Genomic DNA, 26,370 nt, shown 5'->3' on the forward strand with positions numbered 1-26,370 from the left:
CCGGCGGGAACAAGGCTGCTTTCAGGAGCGGGTGTGGGTGGCGAGGGCCTCTAGCCCTTTAAGAGGGAAAATTTGGTTTGTAATCTGAGCGAATTTCTTCTTTCTGACAGGCGGGAGAGGTTACAGGTCCCTCCCTCGCTCCGCTTTATTAAATATAGTAGTAGCGGGAGCCCTCGCCTGGGAGCAGGCGCCGGCCGAGGTTGTGCCGTCCCGGAGCCCTCGCCGCTGCTCCGGCCCCGGGGGACACGATGGGTGCCCGAGGTGGCATCGCCACGGTGCTGCTGCTGCTGCTGGCCGGCCACCCCCAGCCCCTCAGCGCGGGACCCCCGGCCGGAGGTGAGTCCCGTCCCCTCAGCCCGCCCGAGAGTGAAGGGTGGGAAATCCTGCGGGATCCGGCTCCTGGGAGAGCTGGGGAACCAGCGGGGAGCGCTGTGCACATGGGTGACCGATGGGTGCAGGCTGTCCCTGCCCGGGGTGCGGGGGGCCTGTCGCCGAGCTGGCAGGGGCACGGTGCTGCCAGTTTGGGGGCAGGGTGTTGGGGAAACCGAGGGTGGGAGAGGGGCGGCTCGCCCAGCGTGGCTCGCAGGGCGGTGGGTGCCTTGCTGAGTGCTTTCCGCAGGGGCACACGCGGATGCGCTGCTGTGTGGGACGGGGCTCGGAGCAGCCGCGGGGCTTTGGTCGGCGCCAGGGGCAGCCGTCGGGAGAAAGGCACCGTCGCTGCCCCGCCAAGCCCGGCGCCATGGGGAGGGAGCACGCCAGCCCTCCCTGCCCATGTTTGGCCTTGCCACGGGAGCGTCTGCGAGGGCAGCCCCTCTTCATCCCAGGAGCGGGGGCTCGGCGGCAAGGAGGGAGCCGGAGCGTTTGCAGGGTGTGTGGCACCTCCCGGGGCTGCTCCGTCCGGCTGTCCTGGGCACCGGGGTGGCCGGTGGCCTGGGGCGAGGGGTGAGGGGCTGACCTCTCTCACCAGCACAGCCCCAGAGGGGTGTGGGACCATCCCTGGGGTGACAGGGCTCCGGGGACCAGCTGAGGCTGAGGGTCCTCCCCATGGTGCCACAAGGCTGGCTGCTGCACAGGGTCAGAGCTGGGCAAAGCAGTTACTGCGGGACAGAAGAGGGGGATTTATACCCAATTTTCCCCATGAAGCAGCCAAGTTTGCCCACCCAGCTCTTGGCATGGACGTGTGTCCAGCTTCAGCATCCTGACAGCCGTCCCACAGCCCTGTTCCCTCCCTGCTCCCTCCCCTGCTCCATGATGCTCAGAGCTGCCATGGTCTGAGACCCAGCAGGCTCATATCATTCACTGAGCAGTTTCCCTTCCCCAAACTTCTCCCTGGGGACCAGAACCCTGACCAGCAGTGAGGCAGGAGCTTGCTCCCAGCAGTTCCGAAAACCCCCAGTCTTTTGCATCCCAACCATCTTCTGCATCCCCGCCTTGTCAGTGCAAGGAGGAGGATGATCCCAGAGCCCAGCCTTGTGGCCCTCAGCACTTGCAGGGCTGCTGTTGCTCCCTTGTTGTCCCTGTTCCCTCCCAGAGAGCAGTTGGCCTCTGGGACATGCTCCTTTCATTACCTTAGGCCTTGTTCTTTCTATTTTTTGTCATGCACCAAAATAGGAGGGTGCCTGGCAAGCTGAGTGGAAAAAAATCCCTTTTGTTAATGAACAGAGTGGTCTCCTTCCTCCCAGCCCTGACCTTTCCATCCCGGGATGGGATTTCCCCACATGGATCTGTTGCTTGCGCCGTGTCCAGGATGGGTCTGAGGGCTGCCCTGGCAGTCCCAAACTCTTTCATGGTGAATGGGCTGGAGAAACCCCCAAAAAGAGCCCATGTCTTTCACTGACACCTGCCCCCACGGCTGTAACACAACTCTGGGGATCAATGGGCATCTCCCTGCCATCAACACATGGGGCTGGGGAAGAAAAGGGGCTTTACACCCCTTTTCCAATACTGGGGACTGTTTCTGCATTGGGGTGAAACAGATGTGCCAGCTGTGACCCTAGGTCTGGGCAGCAGCTTCCCACCAGCTCCCTGCAGTTGAGAACATCCCCGCTGAGACCAGCAGCACTCATTCCAGGTGTTCCCATGGGCTGCCCACCATGGGACATCCCTGTGTCTCCATCAGGGAGAGCCACAAGCATCATGCTGAGCATGGGGCTGAGGTTTGTGGGGGTGAAGCCCGTGTTTTGTGTTCCCTCCAAGCTCAGGTTCAGGAACCTGGGGCTTCCTGCCCAGCCCAGCATGGGAAGAGTCATCATGCACTTCATCAAATACAGGATTATACCAAAAAGAAAAAACACTCATAAAACTTGGCCTCTTGACATCAGAGTGTGAAGCTTTAGTAAACTGTTTTTTGACAGCCTTGCTCCCCTCCGGCTCCCAGTGAGGTCACCCACAGGCTGGGCTCCCCCTCCCCCAAAATCCCTCTTACTGGAGGTTTGGAATGAGGGGAGAAGAGAGAATTGGACGTGTAGACTCCCCGTGAGCAGTGTTTACCCCAAGATTTCAGCAAGTGGGTACCAAAAATGTGACACCCTCCAAAGCTTAGGTGGACCCCAGAAGCAGTGATGGGGTCCTGGGGAGGGGAGTGGGATACTGGCTTGTCCAGGATATCTGCCCATGGATAGGGAGCAGTGTCTGCCCTAGGGTATCCATCCAGGATCCCTTCTGCCTTCTCCAGGTTTCTCAGCTCCATGGATCCACCTCGGCTCTTCCTTTCCTCCACTTTTGGAAATCTGACTGATTTATTCAAACTTTCTTTTTTATGATCGTGCCACATGTTTTAGGGTCATAGCTCAAACCAGCTGGAAAAGTTTCCAGCTGATGGGAAAGAACAGGAAAAATGCTGAAAAGGGGGGAGAACGCAAACTGGTATCGTGGGAATCGGGGAGGAATATTCTTGTCTCACTCTTATATTTAGCAACAGAGGGCTGCGGGCAAATATATAAGTACATTCCTGCAAGATTGCAGGACAGGGTTAAGCTCACCCCGAGGAGCTCACGTCAGGTTGAAGGCTGGACAGGAACAGGGCCTGGGAGGCGGGAGCCTGCGTGCCTAAATAAAGCTCAAAGCACAGACTGTTCGCAACAGGCGTTGGCCCAGCCCAGCCTCGGCTCCCCGGGGCTGCTCCCATGGCTCTTTCCAGGTGCTGGGCTCGGCTTGTCTCCTTTTTGGGAAGCCAGCTTCCCGAGCATTAGCATCACCCCCAGCTGGGAGACTCCTAGAAACTCCTGTGCACTTCCCAGCTCTCGCCTGGGTATCCCAAGCCTTGTTTGCCTTCAGCCCCTTCACCACACCGTATCTTCAAGCCCCCTGGAAACACAGAGAAAGGAAGGTGTCCATCAGAGCTCCCTCGTTCCCAAACCAGCCCTTCCCTGAGCTGTCTCCATCGTGCCCTGTGCTTGGTTGGACATTGCCATGCTGCACAGGGATGGGACACCCCTCAGACCTTCTCTGAGGCAAACAGAGCAGAAAAAGGGAGGTCGAGTTTTTATGTTATATTGACCAATATAGCAGAATATTGTTAGATATTGTAGTATGAGGATAATTTTCATTCTGTTATATTGATAGAATATGAATATATTCTACAAAGTGCATTCTAAATACATTCTATAAAGTCAGAGAACCTTTCACAAAGCCCTTGCTTCGCAAAGCAGAGCTGAGCGTCAGGGCAGCACTGGACTCTGCAAAGCCAGGCTAAAATCCAGAGGAGCAGGACTGCTGTAGCTCTTCCCAGCCCCAGGATAGGGACGATGCCGCCTGATTTGTCACCCATTACTAGTCGTTTATCCTCAGGACAGACCAAACAAGGCCTCTCAGCTGGCATCAGGGCGGGGTGGGAGATGGTTATGCCCTGAGCTGTGGATCCAAGAGCGTGATAAATTCCCATTTTCCGTCCTTCTTCCCCGGGGTGTGTCGCCCATTCCGCGTGGCTCCGGGCTATACCTCTGGGAGCTGCCCTGTGCCCGAGGGCTGTGCTTGGCTGCCTGACAGCCGGACAGAAGACGGCCGGTGGCAGACGGAAAGCATCCCGGAGAAGGGTGGGTACTGCCAAAAATTGCTGGGAGTGGAGAAAGTCAAGGGGCAAGCAGCATGGATGTGAGGCGGCCGGGCCCACCACGTGAGACACGGAGACAGAAAAGCAACATTCACCCATCACCGTGACTCACTGGCTGGGGAGGCAGCCGCTGTGAGCTGTGAGTCAGCTCGGGGAGGCCCTGTCTGTGAATCCCCGCTGCTACTTTTGCCCAAATCTTGGCTTTCTGGACGTTGTTTTTCCTCTTTGCTGCAGGCAGGCGAGGGAGGGAGGGTTTGGAGTCACCAACTGCTTGTGGTGCCATCCCCAGCCACGTTAATGGGTGCTGCCCACCCTCTACCATCTCATAAACCCTCGCTTGGTGCAGCACGGGCAGAAAGAGGGGCGGGCAGCAGGAATTTCCCATTCCCGTTCTCAGCCTCCGGATGGGCTTCAGAAGGGCTTCAAGGTTTTCAGCATCCCATCCCACAGAAATTTCTGAGCCCACCAGGGTCATTTCCTCTGGGAGCTTGGGAGAAGAGAGGGAAGTCTTGGCCCGAGGTAGATGTGTCTGAGAAAGCCCTGCAGCCCTGGGAGGGGATGTGAGCACCCGCTTCCACACCCCCACAGCCCCCCCGCCAGCCATGCGTCCCCCCCGCGCTACAAATAGAGCAGGCATTTATTTTCTCTATAAACATCACCCCGGCGGGTGTTTCTCATGGATGGAAAAGTCAGGGCATAACAGGAGTGGGGAGGGGGAGGCAGGGCAGGGAGGGGGAGCTCCGGAAGGATGGGGGAAGAGGAGAGAGGAGAGCAGAGCTTTCGGCTCTAGAAAGAGGGGGAAATAAGAAAATACTAATTTTCTTTGGACACAGTTTAGCATGTCAGCCCCAGAGGAGCAAAAAATGTCCTCTCTTTCCCCCATCCACACTGCAAACCTCCATCTCTGTCTGCGGAGACACTTTTCTCTGCCCCTCACAGCGGGCAGCATCACCAAAAGCTCATCCTGGCCGTGGTCCTTGGTGCCCTGTGGGGTGCAGGGTGCTGTGGGTGCTGCCTTATGGGCACAACTACAGCTGAATCACCCCAATTTACACATTTTACACCACAGTTGCGCGTTTTAACATCTCTGTTAAAACATTTCCCCATCCCTGAGCACTGGATGCTGCAACTAAGGCAAGCAGGTAGCTTCTGGCAAGGTTTCAACACTCCTGCTCGTGCTCATTCTTCCCCCACAGTTTTGGCTGATTACGGCCCCCATCCTGGCACGGCAGGAGCCACTTGACACCAGCGAGCCTGGGAAACATCAGAGCCCGGGCGGCTGGAGACGGCCCCTCTCCAGCGGCGGCTGCCGGGCTGTTTGTTGACACCAGGCGAGGATCTCTCCGGTAACATCAAGCCATTCCAGGCATGTCTGTGAGCATCCCCTGGCCTGGCTCCTCCACTCCCCCCGCCAGCTCCTTCCCCTCACTGGGTCTGGGAAGGAGCTTAGGAGCAGGCACTGGCTCTGCTGGGCAGGCAGGGATGGGATTCAGGGATGTGCAGGTGGGATGTGCACCCAGGTGCCCCACTCCCCAATAACCCAGACTCCGGCTCCTCCAGCACGGGGCTGGCTGGGCTTGTCCCCTCATATGCCACCAAATGCCCTTCTGCAGCTCTGCAAGCTTTCCCTCACTGGCTGGGGAGCAGCTGGGGAAGGGAACACGGTGGGAGCGGGTGCCAGGATGTGCAGGGTGGAGCTGGAAAACCTGCCAGCCTGTGAGACAGGGGAAGAGGGCTTGGGAGAGAGAGAAAGAAAGACAAAATAGAACAAAACCCGACTTAGAATGGTTTGGAAACGATGTCTTCTGGGGCTGATACAATATTTCCAGGCCAACTTCTCCTGGCAGCGGGAGCCTGAGTGAGCCTGAGTCACGCTGCAGGGGACAGCACAAAAGCTTCATTGAGCCTCCAGCTTCCCCAAATCCTCCCACTTTCTCCCCCTGCTTCACTTCCCAGGGCAAACACTCCAAACACTGCTTCCAGCTCGGGCTGATTCCCTAAGTCCCTCCGGAGCCATTAAACCACACATCATTAAAAGCTCTTCATCCCTGCTCCTGCTCGTGCCAGGCTTTGGGGGTACTCGCTCCGGGGGTGCATCCCCCCAGCTCTTCCCAAAAGCACCGTGACCCTTGTGGGGGGTTTCAGGATGGCTCCCAGCTCCTTGCCCTCCCCTCCATGGCTCTGCATCTGGCCGAGCAGGAGAGCTCAGGAAATACCATCAGCTTTAGGGCTGTGCTTGAATCATCGTAAAACCATGCTGGATAAGTGATGGAGCTCTGGAGCTCCAGCCAAGCTTCCTGGACCCTGCTTTATGGCCTCCAGCTATCACAGCTCCTAATGCTGCTCCGTTAGGACGGGGAAGGCAGGCAGGAGCAGGCACAGGCGCTGGGCAGGGCGTTGGGGGTTGGCAGGACACGGGAGGGGTACAACCAGCCCCCTCCTAGGCAGCACAGAATTAGCAGGGGGCATGTTTTCATGTTTTCCCCTGACCCCAGAGTCCGTGGGCTGTAAAAAGGCTGTTTTTCCCCAAAGCTGTCAGGCAGGAGACTGGGGAAGGCGAGTGGAGAGCAGCTGGCTGGGGAACGGGGGAGAGGAACTGAATGAATAAACACAGGAGGAGGGGTTCAAAGCAGCCTGGTGCAGCCAGAGGCCACCGGGGTGGGATGGGGGCGAAGCAAAGCACCCCTGGCCATGACTCTCCTCCCACGCCCAAAACAAGGGTGATGGCACTTCTGGTGGTCGACAGCCCAGTGAAGGTGACCAGACACGGCTTTTCTGGTGGTTTCTTGGGTGCTGCTTTCCAGCAATCTCTGCTGGCCAGCACTCCTGGAAAGCGCCAGCCCCCGGGAGCCCTGCCGTGAGGGAGGGCCAGATGGAGGGTGGGAGGCGAGAACCAGAACAGTCATTCCCATTACCGGGGTTGGAAAAGCACGCACAGCCCTGGCTCAGGATGTGGGAGCAGCAGTCACTGGAATCACTGGGAGTGGGGATAAAAAGAAGAAGTCCTCCTCCGTGCCAGGAGCTATCACAGCAGGGATAGATCTGTGCCCATGACACCCCATCCCATAAATCTGGAGACAGAACCCCAAGCTTTCCTGGGGCAGGCACAAGGGGACTGTGGTGTGATTCCAAGGTCCCCACTGGGTTTGAATGCCTTTGCTGTGGACTAAACCCAGCTCATCTCCATTGCACTGGGATTTCTTTGCTGTGGAGACCCAGATGGGTGCTCAGCTCAGGTCTCAGTGCATATCTGAAGGCAGCCACCCCCCATTTGTCCCCCCGGCATCCCCCCCTCCCAGCAAAGCCCCAGCCAAAGCTGAGGGCCACTGTGTTTGCCTTAACCTCCTCGCAAGCTGCTCATTTCCTTCCCCAGCCATAAATAAAACCACACTGTAAAACGAAGGGAATGTGGAACATAATGAAGCCTTTCTCCAAAAGCCCATTGGATCCCTTCCTCCCGTGGCCCCTCCACCCCGTGTGGGGACAGGGGCCCAGCCCAGCCCCAGCTCCGGGGGGCTGCAGGTCCCATTGGGCATCACAGAGCCAGGCTGGGGACAAGGAAGCCTGAGCTCCGGGACCACCCACGGCGCTGGCAGGAGGCTGGTCCTGCCCACCCTGCCTGCGCTGGGAGTGGGACGGGAGCCTTATGCACAGGCTTCGGGGGGAGCAGGAGGGGATCAAGCTGCTGAGCAGCATCTCCAGGGCTGGGCAGCTGCCCCCGAGCCCCTCCAGTGTTTGCATCCCCCTGAACCCCTCTGATGTTCACATCGCCCCAGCTCCTCTGGTGCTGGCATTCCCCTGAATCCCTCCAGTATTTTTATCCCCTGGACCCCTCCCACATTCACATCCCCCTGAATCCCTCCAGTGTTCACATCCCCCAGCCCCTCGGCGTTTGCACAGCGGGTGGGTGCAGCACAATGGGGCTGGCAACGGGTGACCTCACTACCTTAAAAGTTGTTTAAATAAAAAAAGCCAACGACAAACAACTCAGAGGGCCTCAAAACCAACTCCTGAGGCTGTGGAGAAGGAATGCAGCAGGCTGCCCTTGGGGCGGCCCAGCAGCACCCCAGCACCAGGCACAGCGCCGGCACAGGGGCCGCTTGTTGGCACAGGGAGGCGGGCAGGAAGGAGGGCAGCCGGCGGGCTGGGCTGCACCCGTGGCCGCACAAGCCCGGGGCTGTTCGGGCAACAAGGAGCTTTCACTCCCCGGCTGTTTTTCCACCGTTGGAAAACCGGTGCGGCCGGGGTGGGAAGCGACGGCAAACACAGGGAGTCTTTCAGGGGGGCGCGTGTGTCTGCACGGGGCTCTCCTGGCACCCGCTCAGGTCATTAAAGAGCTGCTTTAATGAATTCCAGTCCCCTCCCTGCAAACACAGCCGGCCACCGGCCCTGGCCCCCACCTGCCTCACCGCAGGCTGAATGGAGCCTTGTTGAGCACCCAGCCCCTCCCCGGCTCCACACCCTTATCCCCAGGCAGGGTTTGCGCCGCTCCTTCCTCCTCAGCCTCAGCATCCTCCTGTGGCCAGAGCAACGGGAGACCCTGCAGCCTCTCAGGGATGCGGTTGTACGCCAGACACTCCGATGCACCTCCTCCTGCACACCCAAAATGCAGCTGGCTGTCCTGCGGTAGGGCTGGGGATGCCCCACGCTGGGGTAGGAGCCTTCGGGCAGGGCAGCATCCACCCACCAGCCCACATGCCCTCCCACACACCCAGGAGACGTCTCCCTGCTCCGAAAACCCTTCGTGTCCAGTGCCGGTTCTCTCTGAGCTGAGCTTTCCGAGTGCTTCCCTTTGCCTGGGCCTGGAGTTGGCTCCTTCATCCTCCTACGTGCTGGGAAGGAGGTGGGAGAAGTTTTTGTGCTGAGATGTATGTTAAAACACAGAGGAGAGCCCAAAATGGCCTTCCTGAGCCCCAAGCACTCCGAGAGCCCCCAGTCCAGAGCCCCCTGAGTGGATGGGGATCCCCCCAGGCTTTGCTCTCCCAGCCTGTAAAATTTCTGAACACCAAAAATAAGCAACTGGAGAGGCCAAACCAGCCGTGTTTTCAGCTGGACGAGCAGGGGAAGAGGGCCAAGGCGTTCCGGAGCCGGCGCGTGGCCGGCGGCTGGGGCGGGTGCCGGGGCAGTGCTGGCTCGCACAGAGCCCTTGCTTGTTTGCCGGCCTCAGGAGCAGCCGAGCACACCCGGGGCCTCGCTCCCAGACCCTTCCTTAGAGTGTTTGGCTCATCTCCTTGTTTTTTTCAATGCAAAAAAAAAACCCCAAACCCAAGTGACACTGCAGTCTATAATCTGCTGGCTGCTGGCTGGCTGCTTGGAAACTGTGACGGAGGCTCCTCTCGCCTCGTCAACGCCTTTCAATCAGCTTGGCAAGGCACGGATGGTGATTTCCTGTGGGATGCAGCAAGCTGGGAATGTCAGTCGTTTTTATCCGGGGGCGAGTGGGACATCCGGGGTGTCCACTCCAAGCCATGGCCAGGACATGGGGACCTTTGGTCCCCGTGGCAGGAGAGGAGGGGCCACCTCAGGCATCTGCATCCAGAGATGAGGGGCACAACACCCCTACGGTATGATCATGACATCCTTAAATCACTTGAGATGAGTGCTTTTGGGGCATGGGAACTCATCCTCATGGGGTGATCCCAGGATGCTCACCTGAACCTGCCCACAGATGGGAATGGGTGCCTGGAAGTCCCTGCTTGCTCCAAGGGATGGACCAGGACCTCCAAGGGATGTCCTTTGGAGGCTCCTCCAGAGAAAAATGCATTTGAAAAAAACAAAAAAAAGAATCTATGTTTTCTGTGTCTTTTCCAAAGTAGAGGGCAAGGAAGAGGGGAGATGGAGGTGAGAAGCTGCAGGTCCCTTGCAAAAGTGAAATGTCACAGGCCGAGTGGCATTCACATCCTGGCTGGGCTGATGACGGAGGAGGAGAGTGGCCCTGAAATAAAGCAGCAATTTGGGAAGACAAACAGCAGTAACTCACATTGCTTTGCTGCTGGAGAAAAATCCCAGCACCTCCTGGATCTGGGCAAGGGTTCTTCCTCCTCCCCAACAAACAGCACCACTCCCCTAGGCATCTGCACCTATGGGAGCTTTTTATTAGTAGTAATTTATGAGAGAAGAAGGAAAACATTTCTGGCAGCTCTGGGAGATTGAAGGCAGGACAAAATGTGCTGGCTGCAGGCGCTGGTGCCCCTTGGCACACTGGAAAACAAGCCGGTCTTGCTGGAGCAGCCCCAAACCATCATCCCCAGCACCCACAGCGAGACACTGCCCAGCCCCTGGGCTGGCATGGGAGCCGCTGGTGGGTCCAGCCCAGCCAAGCTTTCCCTCCCCGTGAGAGCAGCCGCTCAGTACCCATCTGAAAAACACATTTTTTGAATTAGGGGAAGCCACTAAAATGTAGCAAAATCCCAGTGGGAGCTGGAGCATGGAGCACGCACAGGGAACCTCGACTGAAGCCAGCACATAACGTACGTGGATGTCTCCAGGAACCACATGTGCACACACGTGTGCCTGTGGTTGTGCAAGGAGGGACATGAAAACTCCCTTTTCCACTGTGCCACGTCACTCCTGCTCACCAAGCCCCAGGACAAGGCGGTGCTGAGAGCCCCAGCACCCACCACCTTTGGCCACTGGGCAAGGCTGGTTTTGCTGGGACCATGGGAAGGAGGGAGCAGGTCAGGGAAGGACAGAGCCCTGCAAAGAACAGCACAGCTCCTCTGAGTCACTGGCTGGGCTGAAGAGGACAAGGAAGCCAAAGTGCCCCATGCCAGCAGCAGGCACAAGGGCCAGGGAATGAGCAGGCACCCTGACAGCCTTGCCCTGGGCTGGGCAAAGGGCTTGCTGTTACAGCAAAGGCCAGATATTTCCATGGTGCCATTTCCTCCCTGTCCAGAACGGGTGGGGTGATGGTCCTTGCAACACCCACGTCATCCTCCCAGACCGCAGGGGAAAACTGAGGCACTTTTTTCTGCTGCCAGTGGCAGGAAATTATTTTTTGTGGTGTCCTGGATGAGGAGGTCTCCCCATTCCCAAAGGGCTCAGAAGAGCATTCCCCATGCAGGGCACTGCAGGGCTCAGCTCTGAAGAAAATGTGAAAAGCTAAAACAGAGTGCTCCAACTCTGTCCCTCCCAGGCCAACCTTTGCCATCACTTCTACAGATGGTCCCGTTCCAAATGCCTCAGTGACTCTGGCTGTCTTGCTGGGTTGGGTTTTCACTTGCTGCACCACCCTGTGAACAAAGCCTGCATTGCCCGTTCCCATCCTGGTCATCCCCACAGAAATTTGGGCAAGAGGAAAATGCAACCAGGGAAGCAGTTGTAAGAGCAGATGTGGGTGTTTATACCCAGACCTCGCTGTGCAGAAGATTGGTTTCACCCCATCATCCAATGTCCACCCCTGCCTCCTCCAAAAGAGATCAGGGGCTGGGACCCTGAAAGCCAAATTCCTATGCTTGTTTGCCCATGGCACCTCAGCAAGACAGATCTGGGACCCCAAACCCAAGTGTAGGTTGGCAACTGGGTCGATCTGATAAGTGCTCTAGTAAAGCATAACAGGAAAACTTCACACATATAAACTCCAGCAGAGCCTGTGACTACACATGGACTGAAAATGTCCATTTCCCCCCATCCCTGACATATCCTCAGACATTTCCAGCTTACAGGGCTGGAGTGTTTATGCTTAAGCACAGAGTTTTGCCACAGGCTGAGCTGGAGCCAAGCAAGATGGATGGCTGCACACCCCAGCCACACACATTTAACATGTGTGAGATGCACATGCATGCATTGAGTCAGCTAAAAACGAAAAGTGCTCTAAAATTAAGCCTCACTGCTCCCTGTACTTTTAATCCTGTCCTCTCCCACCGCTGCCCTGTTGATACAGTCTGTCATTTCATGACCACATGCCACTGAGCTGAGTCCTCCAGGGCTGATGTCTACTGAGTGTTGAACATGTTCCAGCTGCATCTCCAGGCGCCCACTTTGAGCCGAGGTTTCCATACGCTCTCACATCCACATATGGATCACTGGCACTCAGGTTTATTCCTCCAGCACTGAGGAGAAATACAATTTCTTTAATCAGAAGGTGGGGAGGCCCTGGCACAGGTTGTCCAGAGAAACTGTGGCTGCCCCATCCCTGGAAGTGTTCAAGGCCAGGTTGGACAGGGCTTGGAGTGACCTGATCTAGTGGAAAATGTCCCTGACTGTAGCAGGGAGCTTGGACTAGATGAGCTTTAAGGTTCCTTCTGACCCAAACCCTTCTAGGATACCTCTAGGAAAATCAGCAGAACAGACTCCCCCAAGGGTCTTTTTAGGCTGCTGGGCTTCAGCAACCTGTCAGATGGCAAACAAGGGAAGGGCTGATGGGCTTGAGAGGCTCCATAATCACAGCAACCACCCAGATGGGGCTCACAGGAGGTGTCCTTCCCTGCCTGACCTTTCTCCCTTTTCTCCCCAGCCTCTTTCTTTGGCGACAGCTTCGTGGAGATGCCGCTGGCAGATGCCTCGCGCACGGTGCGGCTTCACCTGCAGCTGTTCACCAGCCAGGGGAATGGGCTGCTCTTCCTGGCTGCCGGCCAGCCCGACCACCTCCTGCTCCAGCTGCAAGCTGGCCGCCTGCAGGTCAGCATCCTGGCACCCCGATCCTCTCCCTGCACTGGGGTCTCTGTGTCATGGCTTCATCCAGTGTAAGGATACCCAGCTGCCAGGACCCCTGACAGGGAAAGCCAAGAGTACAAGAGGAGAGTGGACACAGTCTTGGAAGATTTGGTTAAATACAGAGAAACAGGCTCCATCTGGGGAAGCTCCCCACTCACTGCCTGGGTGATGCTGGGGGTGGTCATGGGGACACCCAGACACTGGCACCCCGTGTACATTGCGTGGTCAGACACGGTGCACAGCACCCTCAGGTGTGAGGAGGTGAGACAAGAGGATCCAGGGAAAGAAGGGATCTCCCTTGTCCCGGCTGGAACATGGGAAGCAATCAAGACAGAGGAATAAAATCCCTGTTGTGGTTATGGTGCTGGCATCCACCATGAAGGAAAAGAGCAGGGAGCATCCGAGGCACATATCCTGCCTCTCTTGCAGCCTGGGCTGGGCTACCAACCACATTAAACCAAAGCAGAAGAGCAAGCGAGCCGCTGGCCAGAGGTGTCCCTAATACAGACCATGTGTCCCACCAGCTAACCCTCTACTTAGACAGGCTCCAGGCTGCTGCCCACGAGGAGCAAAGCCTGCTATTTCCCCTGCCAGTTCCCAGGGAAAGGGCTGGAAGCAGCCCAGGTTGCAAGGATGGAGGGCAGTGGGCAAGACAGCGCAGGGAAGGAGGAGCCAGCATCTGGCAGGGCTGCTCTGTGAGGGGAGAGGAGAAGCCCAGCTGTGGGACCGGGAGATGGAGGACCCCAGCCCTGAGACTGGGGTTTGCTGAGAATGAGTGAAAAAGGAGAGAAATTCAGAGAGCAGGACAAAGAGGGCAGGTCCATGGGGAGGATGAAGGAGGAGCACATCCAGAGGTGGAGGAGTGAACTGAGGGACCAAAACCCTTGAGAGCACCTGGGTGTGGGTCCATGTTCAGCAGGTATTTCTGGAAGATGGAGAGGTTTCACTCGAGCTGAGGACTTTGTGTCTTTCCCTGCAGGCCAGGCTGCAGTTGGGCTCGGAGGAGGTGACCTTGCAGTCCCCAGCAGGGCTGCAGCTCAATAACCTGGCAGTGCACAATGTGGAGCTGCTGGTGGAAGATGGCAGGATGACGCTGACCATCGACGGCCTCTTCAACAGCTCCGCAGACATCGCAGGGCCAGAAAGGGAGCTGGACATCCAGCATGGCCTCTATGCTGGTGGGACAGGCAGCCTGGACCTGCCATATCTTGCTGAGGCCAGCCCTCCCTTCAGGGGTTGCCTTCACTTGGTGACATTCAATGGCCTGGATGTTCTCTCCCGTCTGTCTGCTGATGGCAGCTCCAAGACCTTCCACCACGTCCAGGAAGGGTGCAGCACACAGTTCTCTGCAGAGCCTGATGACCCATTCGGGTTCCCAGGGCCACACTCCTACATTGCTTTCCCCACGTGGGATGCAAGGCAGGAAGCGACCATCGAGTTTGTGATAACGACGAGCATCACCCAGGCACCCCTCATCTACCACGCAGGGCTGGAGAATGACTTCTTCTACCTGGAGATCTCCAATGGGCGCCTGCGAGGGTTTGTGGAGAAGGGGAACGGCGTCATTGTCCTGCACAACAATGTCTTCATCAGCGACGAGCAGCAGCACTACGTCAAAGTCCACACGGACATCCACAAGTTTGAGATACTAATAGATTACTATGCTTCATCCACATCCAACCGGGGCATCAACAACTACCTGGACCTTCAGGGAAACCTCTTCATTGGTGGTATGGATGACAAAGCTTTGCAAAGGCTGAGGGAACACCATCTTTCTTTCATCTCATTGTGGACCATGACCAACCACTCGTTTGTTGGCTGCTTGGAGGACCTGCGGATAAACCTGCAGAGGAGGAGCCTGCAGGACGCCGTCATCACAAAGGACATCACAGCAGGCTGTGGGAAGCAGGACCACTACTGGGACTATGAGGAGGTGTATGAGCAGGATGAGGCATCCACCTCTCCACCTCCGAATGTCTTTTCAGGAGCACCAGGCCTGGTGGTGGAACCGTGCCGGCCTGACAGCAGCTTCCCACCCGCCTTTGCCAACATCAGCAGGCTGCTGCACGTCAGCCCCCTCATTGTCTCTGAAGGGGGCATGGCCTACCTGGAGTGGAAACACGCCCAACCAACGGTAGATTTGAGCCTGGCCAACATCCGTCAGTCCCAAATCCTCTTCAGCATCACTAATGACCCCAGGCATGGCCAGCTGGAGCTGGACATTCCCGGGTCCAGGAGCAGAAGGAAGTTCACCTTGTTAGACATTGTGAATCGCAAAGTCAGATACATCCACGATGGCTCCGAGGGGCCCATGGACCAGCTGATGCTGGAGGTGACAGTGACCACCCAGCAAGGGGTCCCAGAGTGCCTGCGGCAGGGGCAGGTGTACCTGCTGCCCATCATGATCAACCCCGTCAACGATGCCCCACAGGTGATCTTTCCCCATGGGAACCACATGACAATCCTGAAGCACACACGGAAACACCTGACCACCGACATCCTGCAGGTCCTGGATGATGATTCATCCTGCGATGGCCTTGAATTCCAGCTGCATGGTCAGCAGATGGAGGAGGGTTATGTGGAGTTAGACTTCCACCCTGGAGTGCCCATTGAGGAGTTCTCCTGCAGAGACCTGGAAGCTGGCAGCGTAGTCTATGTGCACCAGGGTGGGACAAACCTACAGCTCACCTTGCAGGTGAGTGATGGCACAGTCCCAAGCCCCATTGCCACCCTGAGGATCCTCGCCATTGATCCTGACATCCGGCTGCTCAATAACACCGGCCTCTCCCTCTCCCAAGGAGGGGCCGCACGCATCACCACAGCCAACCTGTCAGTTGAGACAAACGCTGTGGAACAACGGGTCTCCATCCTATATGTCCTCACGGAGCCCCTGAAGTATGGTGAGGTCCAGAAGCAAGGGAGCATGGGAGGGGAATGGAAAAAAGTCGAGTCCTTCCACCAACAAGACCTGGAGCAAGGGCGCATCCAGTATTTTAGCACAGACGCAGAGCACCGGCTGGAAGATAGCGTGGAGGAGGTGAGATTCAAAGTCCAAGTGGGGCAGAAGCTCTTGCCAAACAACACCTTCCTCATAAGGATTAAAAGAGCCACCATTAAGATGAGGACCATGGCTCCCCTCCAGATGAAGAATAAGCGGCACAGAAATATCACCAGCAAGGAGCTGGAGGCAATGTTGGAAGATCCAAATTCTGCCCCAGTTCCCTTCCACTACATGATCATCCAGGCTCCCAAAAAGGGAAACCTGGAGCTGCTTGGCAACAGGCTGACCGAAGGCTTTGGATTTACTGAAGAGGACCTGCAGGGAAACCGCCTGAGCTACAGCGTGACCATCAGGAACTCCCAGCAAGCTGAGGACTTCTTCCAGTTCCGCGTCCACGCTGGTGAGCAGCACTCACCCGTCTATACCTACAGAATCAGCATTGGTGGGGACCCTGATGCACCAACATTGACCAACGTGCTCCTCACCGTGCCAGAAGGTGGACAGGCCGTCATCTCCAAGGATCACTTGTTTGTGCAGAGTGTGAACAGCATGGACTATGTCTACGAGGTGATTGAGGGGCCAGCACATGGGAGGCTGGCCTGGGCTGCATCCCATGGCTGGGCCTCCAGAGAGGAGATCACGGAGTTCACCAATGACGACATCCTCCAGCGCCGGTTGCTGTACCAGCACGATGACTCCGAGACACTGGAGGATGACATCCCCTTCGTAGCCATCAGGCAGGGTGAGGGCAGCGCCGAGCCTGAGGCCGAGGAGGTGAGGGGCGTTTTCAGGGTCTCCATCCAACCCGTCAATGACCACAGCCCTGTCCGAGCAGTGAACAGAGTCTTCAACGTGGTGCGCAATGGGCAGCACCTGCTGACCACTGAGGACATTGCCTTCACTGACAAGGACTCCGGCTTCTCCGATGCGCAGCTGGTGCTGGCCAGGAAGGACATCTTATTTGGCAGCATTGTGTCTGTCGATGACAGAAGCCACCAGGTCTATCGATTCACACAGGATGACTTGAGGAAGAAGAAGATCCTCTTTGTCCATTCTGGGGCTGACCGGGGCTGGATCCAGCTACAGGTCTCAGATGGCCTCCACCAAACCACAGCCCTCCTGGAAGTGCAGGCATCAGACCCCTACATCAAAATAGTCAACAACACCGGTCTGGTCATCCACCAGGGCACCCGAGGGAGCATTGACTCCTCTGTCCTCAGCCTGGAGACCAACATGGACATCAGGTCAGATGAAGAGATACGGTTCCTGATAACCACCCCCCCAAGGTGGGGGACCGTCATGAGAGGGGAGCAGCCGGTCATGGCCTTCTCCCAGAGGGACCTGCTGGCAGGAGAGATCTCCTACCACCACAACGGGAGCAGGAACACTCGGGATGAGCTCCAGTTCACTGTAGAAGCAAATGAGGTGGCAGTGGAGGACACACTGGCCATCAGTGTGTTCTTGGACACCCATCCCAGCCCCTTGAGCATAGTCAACCACAAGGAGATCTATGTTTTCCAGGGGGAAGCAGCTGGGATCAAGGAGGAGGACTTACTGGTGAGTATCCCCTTCTCCAGTCATTCCTCATGCCTGCATGACTTCCCTGGCCACGGAACCAGAATGCCCACCCATGGGACTCCATTTTGCTCCCACCTGCTCAGAGCCAAGGCCTGGTGTTCTTGTCAGGCTTTGCACAGGGGCACAGAGGGCTTCAGGCATGGCCTCAGTAAGGTGTTTCTTGCAGTTCATCCCGCAGCAAAGCTTTGAGGGATTGATTGCACAGCAGGTGGGCTGTGGGGCAGCCCAGCCTCAGTTACCAGCCCTCCCACTCATGCCTCGTCTCCCCCACACTCCCAGGTGACCCACGAAGAGATCCCTTCCCAAGACATAGTCTACCTGGTGAGCAGCCCCCCAGCCTCCGGCTTCCTGGCAATGCTTCAGCACAGCCAGGACGTGAACGAGCAGCCCAGCCTGGACCCCATCCAGTCCTTCACCCAGGAGGACATCAACAGTGGCAGAGTCCTCTACCTCCACTCCAAGCCCAACGAGGAGCATGACCAGTTTGTCCTGGACATCACAGCCCGCAGTGCAGACCCTCTGGAGGGGGTGGTGGTCAGCCTGGTTGTGCTCCCCATCACTGTCCCCTTGGATGTCCACAACATCACGGTGCCGGGAGGTGGCTCTGCTACCCTCTCCTCGGGCATCCTCCGCATTTCCAACGCCTACTACCCGGCTCTCGGCATGGAGTTCAGGGTGCTCGAGCCCCCCCGGTTCGGCACCCTCCTGAGCAGCCAGCGGCCTGAGCAGGGTGGGCTGCACAGCTTCACCTGGAGCGAGGTATAGCACCCACGGGCACCCACCTGCCCACCATGCTGCTTTCCCGAGGGTTTGGGGAGAGCCCAGGGGTGGTCTCCAGCCCCCAGCCACACTGGGAGGTCGGGGAGGGCTGCAGGAGTCTTCTCCCCGTCAGAAGGGATGGAAGCATTTGGGGTGATGGGTTTGCTCTGCAGCTCGTGGGGATACAGGGTGGGGATGCAGGCAGAGCACCCCTGCTGGGCTCCAGGTCTGCTTTCCAGAGATCCCACTCCCGTCCTGTGGATACACCCCGCAGGGTTGCCCCTGAGGTAGTGGTGGGTTGCCATCATCCTCCCAGGGTGGCTCAGGGTCCTCTCCCCAGAGGGGCCGGCGGCCTGTGTCCTCCATGGAGGATCACCTGGCCCTTGCCCCGCAGGTGGAGAGCCAGCAGATCCAGTACAGGCAGGACGGCCCCCGATCCCTCACCGACAGTTTCACCATCCTGGCCAACGCCTCCGAGGTATCCCGACAGAGCCAGCCCGGGACCCTCTTCATCACCATCTTGCCCCGCAGCACCAAGGGGCCGCGGCTGAAGGTCAACGCCGGTTTGCAGGTAAGGGTGGGACGCCACGGGGAGGGGCGGCCAGCCCAGCGTGGGGACCCCCTTGCTCTCCTGGTAACTCGCCTCGGGGAGCTGGGGCTCGGCGGAGCCGGGCTGCCGCCCAGAGGCGGGCCATGGGGAATGGGGAAAGGAGGAAGGTTTTCCCGACGGGGCGAGGCTCTGGAGGAGGCGGAGAGCGAGCTGTCCTCGCCCCCCAGCCCGTCCCGCCCCGCCGCTGATGCGGGGATCGGCCGCGAGGTGGGAGCATCGCCCCGCGGTCCCAGCGCGGCGAGCGCTGCCACGGCGGCAGCAGCGCCTCCGCAGCCCCTGCTCGCGGGATAATCCCTGGCAGCTCCAAGAGCATCCTGCCCACGTTTCACCAACACAGGCTGGAATTACTCAGTCATCTGGGCAGCTTTCACACCTCTCTTTACGTCCATCCCAGAAAACGGCAGAAGGGAAGAGGTCTCACCTGCTGCCGAACTCCCACCTTCTGCTTCCAACACCTCCCTGTCCCATTTGGGGTCACTAATGCAAAATTCCAGCAAAGAATTTACTGGAAAACATGGAAGCAGAGTCATCCCCACCACCTCCCTGCACCTACTTTCACTATCCCAGGATTTCCCAGGCTAGCAGCTGAAAAGCAACCAGCTCCGTGAGGATCATCACACAGTTGCCTTGGCAAGGGTTCTGGGAGCCTGGGCTCTGGAGAAGATGCCCAAGGGGAAGGGGCTGCCCTGCCTAGCCCCAGAGACAGCCATTTTGAAGGATACCAGAAAAGTCTGGGAGGGACCCTCAGCCCCAGCTCTGTGCCTGCCCCAGTTTTCCCCCTCCAGGCCAGGAAGCTTCCCAGCAAATTTCGTAGATCTACCTTACCTGGGCCAAAATTCAGGGAGAAGTTTACCCCTCAGCTGCTGGCCCCATGCCAGCCCCTTTTCCCCACTCCAGACACCCAGCATAAGCATGGCCTTCCCTCCCTCCCTCCCAGCCATCATGCTAAGAATAAGGGTGAAAATACAGAAAAACCTCCTAAAAATAAACTCTGAGGCAGCAATTTGTCTGCCTTTCCATGGGAATGCCTTTGCACCCTGGGAAGAGTAACCACAGCTGCCCAGAGGAGCTCTGGAGCTGGGAAAGGCTTCCTTCCCCCAACGGGAATGATGGGAGAGGCCCAGCCCTGCTGTGTTTGTGCTCTGATGAGGGATGACTTCAGTGTTTAAAGGTCAGGCCAGGCCCAGGAGAGGGATTGCACAAAGGTTTCCAGGGATGCCGAGTCCTTGCAGGGCTGGGAGACAACAGGATGGGTCTAGACCCCAAAATGGAGCCCCTTGGGAAGGAGCAGCAGTTTTTGGGCTGGATCTGAAGGGAGGATGGCTGAATGCCACCAAGAGAGAGGCTTCCACTGCCGCCCCAGAGCACACGGCCACGCTCCGGGCACCGTTCCGCCACCTCCCCTCATGCTCTCCCCGAGAGCAGAGGCGACACGGAGGCTGAGCAAACACAATAAGCCGAGCAGGCGAGTGCAGGAGCCAGGCGGAAGGCTTTAATAATTCAGGGAGGACGGGGAGCATGGAGAAGTGGGTCAGCTCCCGCAGCGCGGGCTCTGGGCAGGGAGCAAAGCTACTCTAGCCACTCTGACTGTCCCTTCCCAGTGGACAGCGATGCCCTGGGGCTGCCTGTTCCCCCTGCTTTGCCCACAGGGAGTTTTCTTTGGCTCCAAGCCCCCAGTGTGATTGCAGTTCCAACTGCTGTGGGTGCTGGGGGGAGGAAGCAGCCCAAAAAACTCAGTGTGTGTGCACAGTGAAGCTCCTGTCCCGGCTGTGTGTCCAGCAGCACTTCCCCCACTCTGCCTCTCCAAAGCTGTGTTTTCCAGCCTGCCTCTGCCATCCCGTGGGGACTGCTGAGGGATTTAAGTTCTCTGTCGGCACCCACACCCACTCAAGCAATGTTTTGGGTTAGGCCAGCTGAAAACAGCAGGAAAGAGCTCATCCAGCAGAGCACCTCCTCCAGCGCCTGCCTGGGTGTTGTCTTGCAGATTCCCAAGATGCAGATTTCCAAGAGCCCAGCCTCATGATGCTGTGGGATGCAGCACCTCCCACCCCCCCAACCCACGTGAGCCATGGCACGGCTCCATTCATGCACCCCATGATTTCAAGCCATCTGGAGGGCAAAGGGCAGCTCTGGGCTGTGTGGGCAGAACCTGTTCGGCAGCACAAGATTCATCCCCGTGGTCTGCCAAGATTGAGATACGGCACAGGGTTACGAGCTGGGAAAATTATTGCCTCCAGCTGGAGATGGGACATGCCAGGGCTTTGGAAGGACAATGTTCCCAGGGGAGGGTAGGCACCACTGGATGGGAGGAAGTGGTCCTGGGAAGTTCCACAGTGTCTCTGAACTCGGCCACATACTTGTCATTCCTGGAGGGCTTGCTGGGACAGCGGGCCTTGCTGCGGCCTTGTGAGGGGGCGGTGGGATGGGAACTGGGACGGGAGCAGGAGCAAGGAGGAACACCCAGTAAGGGAGAGACAGGGCTGCTTGTGGTCATTGTGTACCCAGCAGCAGCTTGTGCACCCCACTAAAACCCCTTCCCCTGCAAAGCAAGGTCTCAAAGGCACAGCCCCTGCCCCAGGGCACCATGCCCTCTTCCACTTCCAGGAACTGGGGAAACTGAGGCACCCTTGCCCTCCAGCACGTGCAGTGCAGAGGCACAGACCCAGCTGTGTGGCACGTGCTGGCAAACACGGCAGTGGTGATGCAGGGCTGGGAAGAGGCCAGATGATGGAGGCATCACCCGGGACGCAGACAAGGCGCCCTTGTTGGGCTGGGATGTGCTCTGGCACCCAGCAGAGTGGTCTGAGCTGGGACAGGAAAAAGGGAGAGGTGCCAGGGGTATCCCAGGGGAATTACAGCCTCTCCCTATCCCCCAGCTGCGGGAAGGTGCCACGGCTGTTCTCAGCCCCCACATCCTGAGTGCCGAGGACGAGGACTCCCCAGCGGAAGACGTGACCTATTCCATCCAGCCCCCAGCCAACGGGAAGGTTGTGCTGAGGTCAGCGCCCAACGCTGAGGTCCAGAGGTTCACTCAGGCCCAGATAGACAACGGCCTCATCCTCTTCGTGCACCAAGGTAGGGCAGGACTGCGGTGCCCCAGGCCCCTGCACCACCCCAGCCTGATGGGGACACTGTGCCACCACAGGGGATGCTAACCTCATCCCTGGGCCAAAACCCTGACAGGTTAATGGGGAGCTGCATCTCCTCTGTCCCCCACAAATGCCCAGGTTTGTGCTTTCCACAGGACCCCTGGATGGCGGCTTCGCCTTTGATCTGTGGGATGGCGAGAACCTCTCTCCTGGGCACTTCTTCCTTGTCAGGGCCCAGAGAGAGCCCGTCATCAGCCTGGCCAGGAAGCAGAGCCTCACTGTCTGCCCAGGTGGGTACCAGCACGTTCCCCATTCTCCCAGTTCCAATGGGGCCCCCTTGGATCTCCTACCCTTGCCCAACGCTACTGAGATGCCCATGGCAGAGGCTGCAGGTGGGTGGCAAGGTGGCCAGTTGAAATCCATACTGGATGTGTTTTCCAGGTGCCCTGCAGCCCATCACCAGCCAGAACCTGCAGGCAGTGAGCGACAGCCCCACCAGCTCCACCACTCTGTACTACAGCATCGAGCAAGCCCCACGCCTGGGCAGGCTGACCACCTTACAGGGGGAGGAAATCAGGAACTTCACCCAAGCCCAGGTGAGATTTCAACTCCTCCAGATCCTCAGAACCCCAAGCACAGCCCTTCATTGCCCCCCACCACAGCATGGGGGTCCCAGTCTGACCCCACTGCCACCACAGGCACCTGACCCCAGGCAGGAGGCAATGCAAGGCTCCAGCCGTGCCGTGATTTTCCCAGCTCTGCCAACAGCTGCTTAGAGGGATTAAAAGCTGCTGCCCCAGCCTTGGATTTAGCACTGGGGGAGGTTGAGGGAGCTATAATCCCTTTCCCTAGGCCATCTCCTTGCTGCAAAGCCAGCCAGCCTGGCTGCTGCTGAAGGGAAAAGCCAAGCATGATTTTTTCACCCCTGCTCTGAAAAAACGCTTCTCCTGTGGGGCCAAATTTTGCAGGGCCCAGCAAGGGTCTTATTTTATTCCATCACTCAGAAACACATAGGTTTACCCTCCCTGGAAGCTCCTCTGTGCTATCCTCACCCTTGGAGGATGCTGAGCAAGCTCAACCCTTCCTCTGAGCCTCAGTTCCCCTAATTGCTGGGAGAAACATTACAGAGTCACAGAATGGTTTGGGTTGGAAGGGACATTAAAGGTCACCTTGTTCCCCCCTGCATGGACAGGGACACCTTCCACTAGACCAGGCTGCTCCAAGCCCTGTCCAACCTGGCCTTGGACACTTCCAGGGATGGGGGAGCCACAACTTCACATCCTGGTAAAGAAACACCATGAGCTCTCCATGGTGACTACCGTGCCATGGCTAGTGAAAATCCCCATTTCTTACCTAATTAGAGCTTGGTTGCTCCATCTCAGAGTCAAGATAGGAACTGATCAAGGATTTCTTTTTAATTTTCAGGTGGACAGCAAGCTGATTTTCTACCAGCACGAGATGCCAGACAAGCCCTTCTGGCTGGCCCAAGATGCCATCCGCTTCCGTGTGGTCACTCCCACGACCATCTCAGATTCCTTCATCCTCCTTGTCCTGATCTCCTTCGAGGAAAAGTGTCCCCAGCGCTTGACTCAGCTTTGGAAAAATGCAGGTAAGTGTAGGATGGAGAAGCATGGGGCAAAACAGCTTTTCAGGAGGGCTTGTTGGTCTGAAGAAGACACCACTGTGTTGTTTTCCATGGCTGATATATTACATCAGACAACTAAAACTGCATCCGATTCCTTCTTCCATCATCACATCAAGCTCTCACCAACTTTCCCAAGTTGATTCTTATCCCTTTTCTCGCCAGGTCTGCAGCTCACAAGGGCTCAGCAGGCTGAGATTGACACCTTGGTGTTGGATGCCTCCAACCTCCTGAGCCAAATCCTGGTCCCTGAGAGGGCTGGATATGATGTTGTCTTCCTGGTGACGGAGCCACCAGCTCATGGGCAGCTCTTGGTGGCTGATGTGCCTCTAGAACAGTCACGGCCATTTTTCCTGCAGTCAGACCTGGCAGCGAGGCGTTTGGTGTACGCCCATGGTGGGGACAGCATCTCCAAAGACCATTTCAGTTTTAAGGCTTGGCTCCAGCCCCGGGAACAGCGGTCTGTCCGTCCTCCACAGGATGGGGTGGTCATCTCTGAAGCGTTCAACATAACAGTGACCAGCAGCACCAAATCACCACGGGTGGTGAAGCGGCAAGAAGTGCTGCAGGTCCCACCAGGCTCCGTGGTCACCTTGTCACAGGAGTACCTGGCCGTGGCAGACCCACTGGTGTCCCCAGAGGACATGGTGTACAGCATCCTCCAGAGACCCCTCGCTGGCCACCTGGCCAACGCACACAACCCACGGGAGCCCATCAGCCGCTTCACCCAGGCAGATGTCAATGCTGGCCGTGTGGTGTTTGTTGCCACTGGGAGCCGTGCCCCAGGGTCCTTAGCCCTGAGGCTCTCCAGTGGCCACCACCCACCCATCCAGACCTCTCTGGAGATCGAGGTGCTGCCTGCCCTGAGCACCACTGCCAGCCCGGCACTGCTGGAGGTGCCCCAAGACCTGAACAGGGCCCCCGTGTCGCACCATAACCTGCTTGGTGCCGCACCACGAGGGGCAGGTAATGTCCTGTACAGGATCACCAGGGACCCCAGGTTTGGACAGCTGCAAGTCAACCAAAAGCCATCACGGGGCTTCTCACAGAAGCAGCTGGATCGCAGGGAGGTGACGTTCACCTTCAGTGACCTCACGTCGCCCGAGGACAACTTCCAGTTCGTCGCCATATCGCGGGCAGGAAACAGGACCGGGGTGGTGAATGTGACTGTCCGTGCTGCGGTGAAGATCCGGCCGGGCAGCCTGTGGCCCCGAGGCACCACAGCCCTCCTGGACACCAGTGTCCTTGATGCCAGTGAGCTGGCCAACCACACCAAGAGCGTCCCAGTCTTCAAGGTCCGCAGGGCGCCCCGTGCCAGCCGTCTTGTGAGGGTATCCAGGGACCCAGGACAACTCACCTCCCCGATCGAAACCTTCAGCCAGAGCGAGCTGGAGCAAGGGCTGGTGGGGCTGGAGGTGCTGGATGCTGGGGACACCCAACAACCCCTGCAGTGGGACAGCTTTGTCTTCGAGCTGGTGGCTGCCGGCGTGCCACCAGCACTGGCATCCCTGGAGTACAGCACTGAGCCCTACAACGCCTCAAAATCCTATGGTGTCACCCTGCTCACGGTCCCGCTGGCAGCCTCACCCCCAGTGCCCCACGGCACGGCACGGAGCAGCCCCAATGCCAGCGAGCTGGGCATGCCCCCCACTGCCTGGCTGGTCCCCAGCGCCACCACTAGCCCCAGCCCTGGGGCAGGGGGCACCTTCCTCAGCTTCATTGAGGCCAACATGTTCAGCATCATCATCCCCATTTGCCTCATTTTGCTCCTGCTGGCCCTCATCTTGCCCCTGCTCTTCTACCTGCACAAGCGCAACAAGACAGGGAAGCACCACGTCCAGGGCGCTCCCGCCGCCAAGGCCAAGAACGGGGCCGTGCCAGACCACGAGACCTTCCGGAGGACAGACCCCAGCATCCCCCTAACGACTGTCACCACCCTGGAGGGCAAGGGCACGGGCCCCCCGCCCCCGGGCACGGGCTCTGGGGCACCGCCAGACCCCGAGCTCCTCCAGTACTGCCGGACTTCCAACCCCCCACTGAAAAACAACCAGTACTGGGTGTGAAGGGCTCAGGTGCGGTGGCACGAGACCACCTGGGCATCCAGCCCCTCCTGCAGCACCACCAGCCACCTCCTCCTGGCTCTCCTTCTCCTCCCTGGGAGCTGGCATCCCACAGATGCAGGAGGTCCCTGGGGATACAGGGGCTGCTACTCCAGCCCACCTTGTAGCCCCGCATCTCCTTTGGGCAGGGGAGGGGGGCACTGCATAAGCAACTGGGGACAGGCAAAATTCCTGAGCATCGCTGGGAATCGCTGACTTTGGGTGCTCATTTGGGCCACCTGATGGAGGCCACAGCGCTGGGGGGGACCTGATGATGCTGGTCCCCACAGAGCCACCCAGGCTGGTCCAGTGGTGGCTCCTCTGAAGGCAGCACCGTCACCACAGGGGTGCTTTTCACAGCTCTTGGTAAGAGAGGAAGGATGAGAAGCAGCTTGTGCTGAGTCAAGCTGGAGATGAAGCTGCCCAAATCCCCCAGGGCTAGGCAGGCTGAGACACTGGAGCAGAGGCTTGGAAAATACTCTGTGGCCAATGCCAGGGGAATTTAGGAGTCCCCACCCACTTGGAAAAATACCCGCCTCGCTCTTTCTCTACTTGCCGTGAGCTGCATGAAGTCAATTGCACCGAGCCCTGGGGGGGTTGCACAACAGGTAGGATGCCCTTGGCAGGGAGGGATGGCTGGAGCTCACCTGGGCAGTGTGAAACCGGCGAGGAGAGCAGAGAAGCGGAGCCAGCGTGGTTTTCCACTGTATACTCCAGTATGGCAGAAGTAAACAGAATAAAGTGCCTTTTCCGAGGTGCATCACTGTTTTCCTATGCTGTCTCCCTTGCCAGGCCTGTTTTAAGCTGCTGAGCGACACTTGGAGGTAATGGACCATATTCTGGGCTCTTGCTCAAATTTTCCCCAGCCTGGAGTCCTAAAAACTTA

The 26,370-nt window shown here is 58.0% G+C and overlaps 1 protein-coding gene across 1 annotated transcript; it reads left to right on the top strand.

Annotated features, from left to right (window-relative positions):
* On the top strand, nt 1–26,244 carry CSPG4 (chondroitin sulfate proteoglycan 4). Its single transcript, XM_048317837.1, has 10 exons — nt 1–336; nt 12,507–12,670; nt 13,686–17,264; nt 17,565–18,044; nt 18,439–18,615; nt 21,531–21,729; nt 21,899–22,033; nt 22,185–22,339; nt 23,169–23,352; nt 23,551–26,244. The coding sequence occupies exons 1-10, from the start codon at nt 249–251 to the stop codon at nt 25,446–25,448; spliced, it is 7,059 nt and encodes a 2,352-aa protein (XP_048173794.1). The 5' UTR covers nt 1–248; the 3' UTR covers nt 25,449–26,244.
* The last annotated feature ends 126 nt before the right edge of the window (nt 26,245–26,370 follow it).

This window comes from Corvus hawaiiensis, chromosome 13 (genome assembly GCF_020740725.1).
Source record: "Corvus hawaiiensis isolate bCorHaw1 chromosome 13, bCorHaw1.pri.cur, whole genome shotgun sequence".
NCBI classification, from domain to species: Eukaryota; Metazoa; Chordata; class Aves; order Passeriformes; family Corvidae; genus Corvus; species Corvus hawaiiensis.

Excerpts from the sequence above, each read along its gene's own strand:
- CSPG4 (XM_048317837.1), top strand. The coding sequence starts at position 249 with ATGGGTGCCCGAGGTGGCATCGCCACGGTGCTGCTGCTGCTGCTGGCC. Across the intron at positions 17,265-17,564 it reads TCAAGGAGGAGGACTTACTG|GTGACCCACGAAGAGATCCC; the intron begins GTGAGTATCCCC and ends CCACACTCCCAG. Across the intron at positions 18,616-21,530 it reads AGGTCAACGCCGGTTTGCAG|CTGCGGGAAGGTGCCACGGC; the intron begins GTAAGGGTGGGA and ends CCTATCCCCCAG.